Raw genomic sequence first — 15,427 nt, 5'->3', positions numbered from 1 at the left:
CCTCTCGCCCCTTGTTTTGACCCATGAGGTACCGGATTTACCGGCTTTACGCTTTCTTGATTTAAGGCTATCCAGGGCAGATGACCACCTGAGCTGGTGGTACCAGCCGAGAGGGGGCAAGTCCTTGTTGCCCTACAGTTCAGCCCATTCTAAGATCGTTAAGAGGGGCATTGTGAACCTTTGTTTCACAAATGCCCTAATGAAGTCCTGTGTACACTCTATGGGCCGGAGCATCGATGAGCAAACTCAGCGGCTGATCAATGCTGGCTACCCTGAGCATTTGCTGACCTCAGTAGCAGACTCCCTCTTGCAGAAGCTTAAAAGGGGTCAAGTGAGAGCTGCTCCTGAGCATCAACACAAGGTTGCTGTGGTGCCTTACCTTCATACTATTTCCCACAGGCTCAAACGGATTGGGCAAAAGGCAGGCGTCCGTGTTGTGTTCTCGGCGCCTGACAAGCTTTCCAAGCTCTGCCGCAGAGTCAATGCCCCGGCTGTGCGAAAGCCAGCCTGCCCTGTTAGGCACCAGGCACCTTTCGTTCCCTGCCAAGTTGGTGTCGTCTATAAGATTGCCCTGAGCTGTGGCAAGGCCTACGTGGGGCAAACCGGGCGTTGCCTAAACGAACGACTTATGGAACACTCAAACAGTGTTTACAATACTACGAAAAGAAACCTAGGTGTTCACTGCCTAAAATGTCCTTCTCAGCCCTGTGAGCCATCCCTTCATAATTGCACTGTCATTGCGAGAAATGCACATCAGTTCACACGCGAAATCATAGAAGTCGCTCACATTCTAAAGCTAGGTCAAAATTGTGTTAGCGCACCCTCAATAGCCCTGACTAAACGCGAGTTAGAATATTTGAACCAGACGCACAGTAGTTTTAATGTTTAGATTCCGGGTACACTCCTCCGCCTCTAGCGGCCTGGTCTTGGTTGTTTTAGGTATTATGTTTTTAATGCCCTTTTGGTCTTGTAATGCTCTTAATTGTCCTTTTGATTCTCTTATCGCTCTTAATGCCCTCTTGTGTTTTTTATCGCTCTTAATGCCCCCTTTGGCTTTTATCGCTCTTAATGCCCCTTTTGGCCTTTTTTCGATTTTAGTTTATGTATCTTCGGATCGTGCCATCTTTAACTGTTTTTACCTACATGCCTCCCCGTTTTTCGCTTCTTTATTTTTTATAGCCCTGCCGTTCTGCCTTGCTTTGACCTATATTGTTATCATGCGCCTTTTAACTTTGCGCTCGGTGTTTTACGCCACGTGCAATCTCAGCAGTTATCAATTCTTTCACGCCCACTTTTTGTACATATATATTGTGTCACTCTCTAATAAAAACCAGTTGAAGTCAGCGCTGTGTTGTCGTTCTCTTCCAGTGTCTTTGTTTTGAAGTGCGCTAGTTTGATTTCAAGATGATTTACCAAATAGCCCGTTTTTCCACCCTTGCAAAGCAACCATGAATTGATAAAAACTACACCGCGACAACCCCAGCAACAAAGTGAGCAGGAGATCCAAAACAAGTAAACAAGAACCACTAAAAACCCTTGGCGCAACCCCAGACACAAGTCTTATGGCAGAGAAAAGAGTGATGGGAGGAAACAATTTGCCTGCCAGATAGTAACACGGCCTACAAGGAATCATCAGCTAATGGTGATGGAAAAACCTTCATAATTTTTGATAGCCACCATACCTTTCTAGATATTCCAATTCTCTATTACTAAGCGCGACAGAGGACTTACGCATTCATCTCCTGCCGGTTTTATAAAGAGGGCCTCAAGGATTTCCCTGCTCTCCCTGGTAAACATCTTCCCTATGGCTGCGGTTTCCTCCCATTTTGGAGTACAGCTCGGTTGGTGAAGGCAGTTTTTGCCTGAATTATTTCACCAACTAGCCCAGTTAAGAGCATTGACAGTCTTTTCAAAGGTCCGAAATTCAAGGATACCGGTTATAACCGGCGCCGGTGAAGACTTTTCACGCCGTGTCCAAAATTGCCGGAAACACCTTGTAGCTTTTGCCAAGGCAAAATCTGTATCATTTTCTCTGAGGTTCAAAACACCGCCTTCGGCCCAAAACGCTATATTTTTGATGAATCAACTCAGTCGGTACAAGATATATCGTAACAAATAACTAATCCTTCCCGCTCTTGAGATCTTGGCGGCCTAATCCTCGTGCCAACTTTCCATTCTCGGTAATCTTTACTAACTTTCGCAGCTTCCTGCCGAAACGTGATGTGTCAAATCTTGTAACATCTTCGAGCAACAATTTGCTTGTTGTAACTGAAGCATGGTTGAATAACGACATCACTGATTTAGAGATACTGTTAGACCTGCCTCATTTTCGTCTTTTTCGCGAGGAGTTCTGATTGCCGACCATGAGCAGTTATCTTGTGCTACCATTGATATCACCTCAAGTTTATAAATTCTATCGATCATGTGCCGTGCATCCCCACTCACAATACCAATTGGTGTGTGTTATATAGCAGCAGTCCTGACTTCCCTCGAAAACTTCAAAATATATTAAATTACATGGTTTCCAAGCACCCTAAGGCACACATCCTTCTCTTTGGGGATTTCAACTATCCCGATATTGACTGGCATAACCAGTCTCAGCCTATAGCCAGTCAGGAAGAGTCGAAAACTTTTATAGATGTTTACCTTAATTTTAATTTACCCCAACTAATCTCCGAACCAACGCGTGTGGCAGGGGAAACGGCTAACACACTCGACCTCATACTGACCACCCATCCAGACAGCCTAGAATTCATATCGTGTCTCCGGAAAATCAGCTATCATAAAGTAAGCCATGCAGTTTTAACTTCTCACATATAATAAGACAAGATTGCCTCTATAAGATTTCCTCTTATAATCACCACGGCCATAAACGCGATAACCTTCAACAGTAATGGAATTTCGTGCATAATCGACAAAATTAACAGTTCACCGGCCTCAGGCATAGACAAAATCAATTCAAAGGCCTTGAAAAACACTAAATCAGTGTGTTGCAGCATTTTTTGTTCATTGTTCTCGCACTCACTCTCTGGAGGAACCATTCCAGACGACTGGAAAGTGGGGAATATCGTTCCCGTCCACAAAGCAGGTAGTTCTGATTCACCTCTTAATTATCGTCCCATTTCACTAACAAGTGCACCGTGCAAAATCATGCAACATGTCATTTGCTCTCAAATCATGCAATTCTTGGATTCAAATAATTTCGTTCATCTATCGCAGCATGGATTCCGCAAGAGTTTCTCCTGCGAAACTCCACTACCCATTTATGTGCATGATATTCACGCCAACCTTGATATTAACCTACAAGCTGACTTCATTTTCGTAGATTTCGCTAAAGCATTTGACAAAGTACCGCATCAACACTTGCTTCTTAAACTTTCCCAGCTGAACCTACATCCGAACATAACTGCATGGATTAAAGCTTTCCTCACGCATCGCTCTCAGTCCGTCGTCATTAATAACCAATCTTCCAACCCGCTTCCAGAAACCTCCAGCGTCCCACAGGGTTCTGTTCTCGGTCCTTCATTATTCCTCATATACAATGACGATTTACCCCGGCATACCTCTTGTCATATCCACTTGTTCGTCGACGATTGTTTCATTTATCGCTCAGTGACTAACCATTCTGGCCAAGAATCACTTCAGGCATATCTGCGCCGTTTTTTCTCGTGCAGCAGCTGACCGGAACGGCCTTCCCCACAATATTGCTGCCATAACATGTCCATCATCATTTTCAAGCACTGTTGATTCCTGCATTTTGTAAACCCCACCCCTTATGTAACACCCCGAAAAGGGGTCTTTAAGGTAAATAAAGTGATGTGATGTGACAATGGGTCCGGAGGAGCCGGGTGCCGGAAGAAGTGGTTGCATGATCATCGCTGGTCATAACCAAAGATGGGCATGAGTTACCTCCTCCCAATCAGAGGTACCTTTGTGGAGAGCGATGACTCTGAGGAGGCTGACTGTGGTGCGTCGGAACCAGAACCGGTAGTGGATGTCGAAATTCTTTACCCTGTTGAGCATCTGTCCAACCCGCCTGATCCTCAATCTTTTTTGGCGGCGACTCCAGGGAATTAGCAAAATGCTAGTAAATGCTAGGGGGTCAGCGAGAACTGCTCGACCTCGGGAGTGCCTGACTTAGGATGACCGTTTTCAGAAATTAGCTGAGTAGTTTCTTTTTGTGTACTTTGCGGTGAGAGTAGCCTCAAAGTTGGGATGATATATCGGTAGTTGGCTTACTTTGTACTAGTTGAGCCGGCAATCGGGGCGAAACACGGGCATCACCACAGAGATGTATACGGCGAGCGCCAAATAAACAGCACTTTTCACCCTCCACGTGTGTGGCTGATATGTTTCCGCTGCGCAGATTTGTTGGAGGATCGTATTACAAACACGAGGTTATGACAGACGTCACAGTTGTTCTAGTAAACAACAAGGCGAAAGCAAAGATGTTGATTTGCTGTGATCATAGTATGTGCGTTTTTAGACTGAAATGAAAGGGTTTTATTTTTAAAAACTCTCTTTAAACTTCGGCGCATAATACCTCAAATATTTAGATCTGGTGTGTTAAGAATTTTGCACAGCGCGAACGAAGGCCGGGGATAAAACACACACAGATAAACCATCTTGTATGTGTTCGTCTTCAGTTTAAACTCAATTGCCGTATTCTCTGACCGTGCCAGCTAGTACCGCCGATGAAAATTATAGAATAATACTCTACAGCGCATTTAAAAGAGAGACAGCGCAAATGCTAAAGGTCGAGTCACACTGCGGAAACACAGCAGCGCCATTAAGAGAACACGTTCTCCAAACTAACCACAAACAAATTTCTGAACTAGCTTGTTCCCCAACAGCATGTTCCACCGCACGAACAGCCGGGAAGCCAAACAGCTTGCTGTGCTGTTGTCTCGGTGTGAAAGCGTTGGGCAACCAGCACAAGCAACAGGTAGCGTCCGTCAAGGCTGTTTGGCCTGTTCGCCGGCCGTGCAAATTTTCGAGCGACAACGCACCAACCAAAACACTTTTTCAGCGGATTGACTTGTTCCTTTGCATTTCTACATGCAGATATGTTTTTGTTTGCAGAAAGTTTCCTTGCAAACCACTTTCCAAGTTGTAGGGTCTTGCAGACAGCGCATTCAAGCGGGCGCTCAGGGGCGCTCAGGCGGCCGCACACCGGTGCTTCGTGGTGATACTGCGATGTAGACCATTGTCGAATACGCCTCACTATAGCCAAAACTATACTCGACTGCCTTTTTCATTCACTAAAACTTGTGAAGGCTGCCGCAGATGGCGCGCCGATGACACGCGTTATCGATCAACGCAGCCGAGACGCGGATCCGTGAGCCGTGTAGCGCTGCTTGGTTTGATGCAGTACACGTTCGCATAAGAAGGACTGCCTGCTATACTTGTGCAATAGAAACATGCCTGCATAAAGCGTGGAGCTTCCGGCAACAGCGCCTCCGGCGGGTATGCGAAGCGACGATCGGCACTGCTGCCTGTCTGACCTAATCGTTGCTAGGCCTAGTTGGTTTCTTCGGACGGCATATCTGGTCCCTGAAGATGTGAGTGGCCTCGACGCTGTTATGAAGAATCATATTTCTTAGTTTTCCAGGGAAGCCCCATTTCATAGTAAATTACGTCGGATGGAACGTGCATTCGGTGGCCTTACCCTTTTGCAAAAACCAGTTCCACTGGCTCCCAACGCTCCAGCGCCCCAGCGCCATAACTGATTATGGGCCCAGTATGACGCTGGAGACTGGGCGCACTGGGACGCGGCATACTGGCATGCTCGGCACTTGCGGAACTGGTCGCCCAGAGAAAAAAAAGCCTCGGATAAAAATTAAAAGCTGAAAAGTAACGAAGCACCTCAAGTACATTAAAAAATAGAAAAGTAAAAAAAAAACGCAAAAAAAAAAGAGTAGCAACCAGCGCCCTTCGAACCTCTTAATCTGTAGCCCTCTACGCTAACCATTCGGCCACGCAGAGAACTAGAGACCTATCAAATATTTTTGTATTTTACGTCATGATCGCAATTATAAGGTTGCGACTTCATGTTTCACAGTGTACAGGCCATTGCTGCCGCTCTAACAATTACAACTTGTTGATCATTGGAGCTTGCCGCCTGCTCTCACGACTTGTAACTAATGTTCTGGATGCGCACTATTTTGTGCACTGGAATCATCATAACATGTGGACATCGCTGGCAAATTTAACAACGCCGGCTCGTCGGTAGTGCTCTGCTACCGTGGGCGTACTTTTCGCTTAACACGGAGCTTTGATACAAACTTTCAGCGAAAAAAGTGCGACCAAGATTCAATACCGGCAAGCGCAGCACCGACGATACTATTTTGCGTGTAAGCTTATTTGGAATTAAACATTTCAGGAAGCGAAGCGATGACCGAGGGCTCAGCTGGTTTATACGCACTGCAAGAAGGAGCTCAAAAGCTTGAGAAATACTCAAAATATCATGTATTACAAGCACTGCATGTTTTTTTTTTCTCTCTCATGGTCCCATCGCTCGATAAACTACTCTCTTCTTTTTTTATTATTTCTTTCTGCTGTTTATACTGGGCCGCGGTGCAGGCTACGCTCGCTATTGCATAGGCCCTGTTTGAAGCCTGCGATTGAGCCCGCGTTGAACATTTTGGCAGTAATCAGGGTGTTAGAGTGCCCTCAGGATCAGCTGTGAAGTTTGATATGCGTGGTAGCCCACATTATTCAATTCAAGTTTTAGTTGTAGGAAATAGTGTGGCATGCGATATAAGAAGCCCGGCGATCGTGGTCTCTCTCGAAACGAACTATCGAAACATGGAAACTCTAGAAAACAGATACTGCCTTTATTTTCTTACAGGTGTGCAACAACTTCGCAGCAAAAGGCGTTTTTTTTTTTAACCATATGTTTCATATGCGGCCCGACGGTCGATTGCAAGTACGCTGTTGCCACGTTGGCCCCTGAGGGATGCTAACCGGTCAAGGCCGCTGTACGGTTGCTTTTTTGACCCGCTCCGCACGCATGCGACCCGCACGTTTTCTGCCTCAAGCGGACGGGGTGTGGAAAGGGTGCTGTACGATCGTTTTGCTGACTGCCAGTCAGCCGGACGGTTCCAGCGTCCCGATTGACGCGTTCGGGCGTCGCCTTCTGTCCAATACCATCATTCTCCAACTGCTGCGTGACCACCGCGGAGCTCTTTCGCGTCTTCCTTTCTAGCGTGCTGCATCTCGGCTGTGTCGGAATCGCCATGGCGTGGTTTTTGTCGAGGCTTTTGGTGTGATCGATGGCTCTCGTCAGCTACCACATGAGTAGCAGTTCAGCACAGCGCCTGACTACCTACATGGCCGCCGGTAGCGATGTCAATTGGTCTTTAGTTGCTCAGTTCATCGCCGCCGACGTAATTTATTTAGTACATACTGCAGAACCTTATCAGGGTCCAAGCAGGACAGGCATATATTGTAACAAAACTCAAAAGATACAGAAGACAATCAAAAGAAACATGCATAAAAATGAACAGGCAAATTTTGCGAAACTATGACAGTGCCATAACATGGTTCCAATCGGATATTGTCCGCGGGAAAAATGAATATTTAAAACAATCAGTCTTCGCAAAATACGGTGTTAATGATTGAATGTGATGATGTCGGGTATGCCGTGTGGATAAAGGGGATATGTACTGTGAAGGATCCAAAGCTAACTTATGGTTAAGTAAAGAATAAAGAAACTCAAGGCGATATTTTCCTCTTCGCGTTTCAAGTGATTCAATATTGTTAGTCGCCATGATATCTGTGGGGGAGTCGGTGATTTTAAATTTCGAGTAGATAAACCTAACAGCTTTTCTTTGAACCATTTCTAATTTATAGATGTTAAGCTTAGTAAATGGGTCCCATACAACCGAAGCATACTCAAGCTTTGGCCTGATGTAAGCGTTATACGTTAGCAGTTTTATGTGAGAAGGAGAATTTCTTAGTTTATGCCTCAGAAAACATAGCTTTTTAAATGCAGAGGAGCATATGTTATCTATATGTGAGTTCCAGGAAAGATTGCTTGTTATTGTTACACCTAGATATTTGTAACTATTAACCTGCTTTAGTGTTGATGATCCAAGGGTATACGCATGGTTAATCGGGTTCTTTTTATGTGTTATTTGCATCGAAACTGTTTTTTCAGTGTTAAGAACCATGGAAAACTCACTGCACCAATCAAGAACATTTTCTAGACACCGGTCAAGTTCATTTTGATCGTTAGTACATGTAATTTGACGGAATACAACACAATCATCTGCAAACAAGCGAATATGCGTTCCTGGAGTAACCACATTGACAATATCATTTATATAAATCTGAAAAAGCAAAGGTCCCAAGACGCTTCCCTGGGGCACCCCAGAGGTGACTGGGAGACAACTGGAGCTGCACCCATCGACTGAAACAAATTGCACTCTATTCGTGAGATAATCTGCAAGCCATGATATTAAAATGTCTGGAAGATTAATATTTTTTAGTTTTTGAATGAGCTTTCCGTGGTGAACTTTATCAAATGCTTTGCTAAAATCCATAAATATGGTGTCTATTTGACCATTCATATCCAGTGTTTTAGCAAAAGTAGGTACTATTGTAACTAATTGTGTTATTGTAGAATAGCCCTTTCTAAACCCATGCTGACAGTCGCTTAATACGGAGTGTTCTTCAAGAAATTTGTTAATATGTTTAGCAATAATGTGTTCGAGCATTTTACAGCATGCAGAAGTTAAAGAAATAGGACGATAATTTTGCAATAATGTGCAGTCGCCTTTTTTAAAGATCGGAACAACTCGAGCAGTCTTCCATTCAACCGGAAGTTTTGATGACAAGAGAGATTTTTTAAACAACACAAAAAGAAACTTCGCAATTATTTCGGCATAGCGTCGCAAAAATACATTAGGTAAATTATCAGGACCAGAAGAAGTTTTAGGCTTCAATTCTAAAAGCAAAGCAAATACACCAGGGAGGCTAACAAAGTCCACCTCCGATACAGGAAAATATGACGCTCTTTGTACACATTGTGTACCTGCTTCAGAGAATACGCTGTGAAAAAAAGAATTAAAATTACGTGCAATGTCAATCGGATCAGTCAGTGTATCTCCCTCCGATGTTATTTTTGAGATATGTTTCTTGCTATCACTCAGGAAGTTCCAAAATTTACTTGGGTCATTTTTAACAAAATTGGGTAACGTTGTGTTAAAGTACAAGTCCTTTGACTCACGAACCACACGTTCAAGATTATTTTTAAGCGTTTCAATCTGACTTAACTGGCGGTTCTTTTTCTTAGATCTTTTTAGTTTTCGCTTCAGTTGAATAATCTTCCGCGTCATCCAAGGTGTGCGTTTGTGAACTTTTTTGCATTTATTTGGAACGAAGGTATTTAGACAGTATTGACACATTTCGACGAATCGCTCCCACAGCTTGCAGACATCATTTTCATCGAAACTGGATAAACAAGTTTCCATATGTTCAATCACTGCGGCATCATCAGCCCTAGAATAATCCTTGAAAGATCGTACGTGACTGACTTTTTTGTTGAGGGAAGGGAACTTAACTAAATCTATCGACACGCTTACCAGGTGATGGTCTGAAATGCCTGTTTCAACTGACACAGTATGCATAGAATATTGACGGCTAGCAAAAACTAGGTCTAGTATAGAGGAAGATGTACCTTGCACACGAGTAGGTTGATTTACAATTTGAGCTAAATCATGAGTAAGCATGATATCAAACATAACGTCTGCACTGCTCCCAGATTTAGTACCGCCCTGGAAACGGTCCCAGCACACGTCTGGAAGATTGAAGTCACCTATTAGCAGTATTTTCCTATCTCGGAAATAAGACAGGTGATGCTGTAGCTTAATAAGATAGTCGGGTGTGGCATCTGGTGGCCTGTAGCAAGCGTACAGGATAAAAGATTGACCCCAGCAAGAAATTTTCATGCAAAGGCATTCAAGGTCAGGAACGTCATATACGAGGTCGCATTCTACAGAGTCTTTCAAGAGAACGGCTACGCCGCCACCCCTTGAGGTCCTATCCTTGCGAACGACTTTATAATGAGGAGGAAATACCAGGTCATCTGCTAAGTCGTCACGTAACCAAGTTTCCGTCAGGACTGATATGTGTGGGTCGAACTGCAGCAGTTTAATTTCAAGCGAGTCTTTCTTGTTTGCAACGCTGCGTGCGTTAATGTTAACTATTCTCAAGCATTTTTTACTAAATTGGCTCGTGTTACTATGGCAAATCAAGCTATCTGTGTTAGTGAAGAAAGAAGCTGAGTTAGATGAACTGCTCACTTTTTCGGTGAGCGGTTTCGCAGCTGCGAGCAACTTCGCGTCACGGGCCGATTTGCGGTGACCTCGTCGTTTTTTTGAACCCTCACTTTATCACTTTTTTCGCAGTCCCATACGTAAGGGATATTATTGATATATAACTTATCAAAAACCAAGGAAACCCGTTCTTTTTTATCTCGATTCAGCTTCGCGCTGTCCCATAGTTTCTTTCTTAGAACTTTCTTTGAAAAGTCTTCGCCAATTGAATAATCTTTTCCCTTTAGTTTCTTTCCGTTCTTGAGTATCGCAGTTTTATGTCTAATGTCTAAAAGCTTTATGATTACAGGACGTGTTTTGTCAATATCCGGCTTACCTAACCTATGTATCCGCTCAATAGGGACAGGGTTGAGTCCTAAAATATCATGAAAAATATCTTTGTTTACGGTTTCTTCAAGTGATTCATTTGTTTCCTCTTCAGTTTCTGGGATGCCATAAATGATCAAATTTGACCTCCTACTATAATTCTCAAGCTGCTCAACCCTTGCTTCAAGCCTTTCAATCGTTGTACTCATACAACTAACCGGTTCTTGGCAGAACGTTACTTGGCTTTCAAGCCTGGACAGGGCATCTAATTTGTTCTCTATATTTAGTAATCTGTTCTCTTTTATATCCTTTATGTCAACTGCGATTTCATTAAGTTGTTGCAAAATTAGGGTCATGTCAGGGCCGGGGTTCGATTCAATGTCACCTGCTAACAATAATAATTTCCTCAGACAAAATGTAAAAACCTCTAGCAAGCAGCAAAACCAAGGGCACGGCAGCACCAACAGGAATAGGTCATTAGAACGGAAGCATTTTCCGTACTTTTTGCTCACCTGCACAAGGTAGACAAACGGATTAGTGCTCCGCATTCTGTCGATGCTGCCATGCCCAGTGGCTGCGAAACAAGCGGGAGTCCCATTTATAGCTTGAGTGCACTGTGATGCCCCCTGCAGTCCAGGTTCCTGGCAATCAGCACGTGTTGCCGAAAAACGATGATACAGACGCCAAGATTCCAATGCTGGTGGGCGTATTTCTTGATCGATGTCTTGATGTGTTGAAAGATGGACATGCGCAGAGAGGTTCAGCACGCTGATGTCCGGACAGCCACCGTTGAAACATCCGAGAAGGCCACATAGCTGCACAAGGTAGACAAACGGATTAGTGCTCCGCATTCTGTCGATGCTGCCATGCCCAGTGGCTGCGAAACAAGCGGGAGTCCCATTTATAGCTTGAGTGCACTGTGATGCCCCCTGCAGTCCAGGTTCCTGGCAATCAGCACGTGTTGCCGAAAAACGATGATACAGACGCCAAGATTCCAATGCTGGTGGGCGTATTTCTTGATCGATGTCTTGATGTGTTGAAAGATGGACATGCGCAGAGAGGTTCAGCACGCTGATGTCCGGACAGCCACCGTTGAAACATCCGAGAAGGCCACATAGCTGCACAAGGTAGACAAACGGATTAGTGCTCCGCATTCTGTCGATGCTGCCATGCCCCTCCACCAGCCGCAACGTAAAAGGCGTAAGCCTACAAAACGTCTTTTGAGAGATCGGCGTCGACTCGGCGAGTATTTTACGTTGGTGCGGGACATGAGAAGCGGAGACGGCACAGACTTCTTCCAGTACTTCCGCATGTCTGTGGAAAGGTAAGTAGTACATGTTCATATCATCCTTGCCTGTATTTCGTGAATTTCTTGAGCGCAGTACGCCGGAGCAGGTAGTGTGCTCGCGTCAGGGATGCATGAGATGGGAAGTGCGTTTTCATCCGTCAGAGCATAGAGCGTGTGAAAACTTTATTACTAAGTTTGTTTTACTCATAACTATGAAAGAGACTGGGAATGCAAGCGCGGTTACATTTGTGCATTATTAACCTCAACGAAGCCTTTCAACAAAGCGAGCCAAAGGCGCGGAAGTGCTCGTCAATGAAAAAAATAAAGTATGGACATCAATTTCTTGCCTAGTTGGTTCTATTATTATTGTTTTTTTTGTGTGTGTTTTTTTTTTGCCTCAGCTTCGCGGTAATTACCTAGGCTGACCCGATACGAAGGAGTACGGCCAACATCACGTTCATGAATTTCTCAGTCAGTAAAAAGCATGAACTAATTTTAATTTTACCCGTGGCCGCTGTAGCATATCGCCCTTGTTACTCAGCATACATGCATCTGCCGTGCTTTTTTGCGTACAGGAAACGTGGGGTTGTCTAACTCATTTTATTCAATAGACAAGTGTTTCATTATGCTGTTGTTATTGTGTAGGTTTGACAGTCTCCTAGAGTTAGACCTCTGATTGAGCCACTCAAAGCCTCAATGGTCAGTTTGTCAGCTGGGGAGAAGCTGGCATTCACATTAAGGTAAGCGTGTTTTTTTTTTTTTTTTTACAGTCCAGTGACGTGTAAGTAGCATATACCATGTGCAGGTGTATGCAATGCTGTCATCTGTTTAAGGTGCATCCACATTTTAAGCTCTTTAGTTATTGTACCGCATGTATGAAAAAAAAATGTATTGTTTACTTGTAATTCACAGTGCACAGCGCCTCATGGATTTTCTTGTTCTACTTGTGTGCATAGTCACAGCAGTACTAGTAAGCTTTTTAAGTGCTTATAGTTAGTTCCTGCATGTAATCATTCTTTCAGCATTTCAACATCTGCTCAGTCAAGAAGGCAATAATGTAATTTTGGATTATACTAACTTTTTATTGTGGCTGTAAACATTCCTTTACATTTGTGGTCAATTCTATAGCCTTGTATACATGGACTCGACAGCACCGGGTCGAGTAAGCGTCGAGTTAAGTGAGGTCACCAATACTCGACCCGATTGGTGTCTACACGAACTCGCTTTCTAGCGAGTAAGTATCGCAGCGGCGCGTAGCGTCGAGATTTGTAGTTATTGTGCAAGTTTCTTACTTGTATTTGATTCCGTTGCCTTTTACTATTGAGAGCTTCGATTATTCTTTTTTATCGTTGATGAGGGCTAAAAAGCATTCAACTTCGCTGACACTCCTCGCCGCTCCGGTTGCTTTTTAATCCCAGAGTTCGCCATAACTCGACTCGCTGACTCGACAGCGTCTACATGCTTTTAGACAAGCGGGTCAAGCGAGTTAACCTACCCCCTGCAAGCGAGTTAACGCGACCCGCTCCGCGGCCATTTTACTCGACCCGACTGGGTATACATGAACCCGACAACTGGTTTTTTACTCGACAGGCTTACTCGACCCGACTCTGTCGAGTCCATGTATACAGGGCTTATATTTCAAGTATTGCCATGTCTAGTACACCATGTGCTTTTCGTGAGATCTCCCAGTTTGTTTCTTGATTGCACATACATTATTTTACAAACAATGCAAGACATCCATCGACCAGTGCTAAGTATAAATGTGAAAATATGTTAGAATACTGTGAATATTTGCTTCACTGTTTAGCTTGCTGTCAGTATTTTGTAGTCAAGCGGTTCCAAAACTGCTAAGAGGAAATGCTGAACGCTGACAAAATTTCACAGCAGAATAATGCTGCAGCAATTATAGTAATCAGCAAACACAGAAAAGTATCAGCTCCCCTGATTTATCTTATTATCTTAGGCTAAAAAAAGGTATAAAAATTTCAGGCCACCACATCATGCTGAACTAATATTTAAGCATACTTCTAGCAGTATGTTGATCATGGCCTATTGACACAAACGGCTCCCAGCTGCAAAGAAAACATGTAGACTTGCTTGAATTTTGATTTAGGTGTGATGATCCTAAGTAAATTACATCTCCATAGCTTGATTGCATGCCTTGAATGTCAGAGTCTATTGATGACTTTTTTTGCAAACATACTGCAATTTTTTATGCATGGCTCGTCCAACATCGAATATGTAGATACTGAATACAAGGAAAACAAAAGGCCATATATTTACATAGCATGTAAAGGGACTGTGTAAGTCTAAAAAACAATATCTCATGACAGTGCATTGCAAATTTGTGTTGTAAGGGAGCAACAGGTCTTGATACTGTTATTTCAATGTAAGGTGGTGGAAAACTAATATTTATGGATTTTGAGTCCTCTGTTGGGGACTTACATGCATCCAGCACATTTACGTTACTTCCTTTTATAAGGTTTCACACTCAAATGTCCATACATTAATTTCCTTTGGATCCTCGTTGATCAGATATTTAGATGCCCAACCATATAGTGAGAATCTGCACTTTTATATTTACCAAGTGTAAAGCTGCACACATTTTGCTGGCTTTTTACAAGGCACATGATTCCATTTCTCGTGTATTAATATTGGCAGAGCATATCACATATACTGGGCCTAGCTCACATTCTCAAGCTTATGGATGGGTGAGATAATGTTAGTATTTGCATCAACCAAGCATTCAGTGAAGAACTGAAAGCTAGAATACATGTCATAATCTTTTGACTTCTATAATCTGAGTCGTTTTGGGACATTTAAACCCTACAAACCGAAACCAAACAGTACAAGTGAACAAGAGCTCAGTGGCCTGGCTCGGTACTGAGGAAACTCATTGCCAAAGTGCCTCTGACTTCAGGCATTGCAGCAAGTGTGTTCCGAGATTTGTTTGCATGTTCCCTTGTTTAGTTAACAGAAACATTAGTGGTGTAAATGCCAGTGGCACTGCACTTTGTGTTCCAAGTAGGCACAACCTATACGAAAGAAAAATACCACTGCCAAGCCTTGCATAGTCTCGTTCTTCGACTACTGCTCCTTGCCCTCAAGGACTTTTATAACATCAGATCAGCTCTGAGATATGAAGCAAAGGGGGCAGGTGTAGTAAGACGCCGACTACGCGGATTCTTTTATTACAGCTAATGATTGGTTGCTGATGTAGTGAGCTGCTGACTAATAGAATAATAATTCCAAAATTCTTCGTGCTTGTACTAAGTACTTCATTCTTAATCAAAGAGTGGTTCCATGCCTATGTATTGCCTGTTTGAGATTGTGCTTGCATTTCATGCTTTTCAACAATATGAACTAGTATCTCACCACCATATCAGCTCGGTGATGGACACTTACTCCTGAACTCAAGGATTTGTATTTGATCCAGGCTGTGGTGCCTACTTTTCAATTGAGGCAAAAAGCAAGGCGCCTGTGTACATTGCAA

General features: G+C 43.5%; 2 protein-coding genes across 4 annotated transcripts in view; both read right to left on the bottom strand.

The window, feature by feature from the left end:
• Positions 1–15,427, bottom strand: part of LOC146210046 (complement factor B-like) — a 455,586-nt gene that overhangs the window by 402,071 nt on the left and 38,088 nt on the right. The window lies entirely within an intron of this gene.
• On the bottom strand, positions 7,495–11,815 carry LOC146210047 (uncharacterized). The gene has a single exon (XM_084606899.1). It carries the CDS (start codon positions 11,798–11,800, stop codon positions 10,304–10,306), a length of 1,497 nt encoding a protein of 498 aa, XP_084463025.1. The 5' UTR covers positions 11,801–11,815; the 3' UTR covers positions 7,495–10,303.

Source organism: Amblyomma maculatum, chromosome 1, assembly GCF_055883805.1.
Source record: "Amblyomma maculatum isolate TAMU_Amacu chromosome 1, ASM5588380v1, whole genome shotgun sequence".
NCBI classification, from domain to species: Eukaryota; Metazoa; Arthropoda; class Arachnida; order Ixodida; family Ixodidae; genus Amblyomma; species Amblyomma maculatum.
The sequence above is the reverse complement of the archived record's forward strand: the minus strand, read 5'-3'. Positions and strand labels throughout refer to the sequence as shown.

What these genes read in the sequence shown, in the direction of transcription:
- LOC146210047 (XM_084606899.1), bottom strand. Translation starts at nt 11,800, where the DNA reads ATGCGGAGCACTAATCCGTTTGTCTACCTTGTGCAGCTATGTGGCCTT.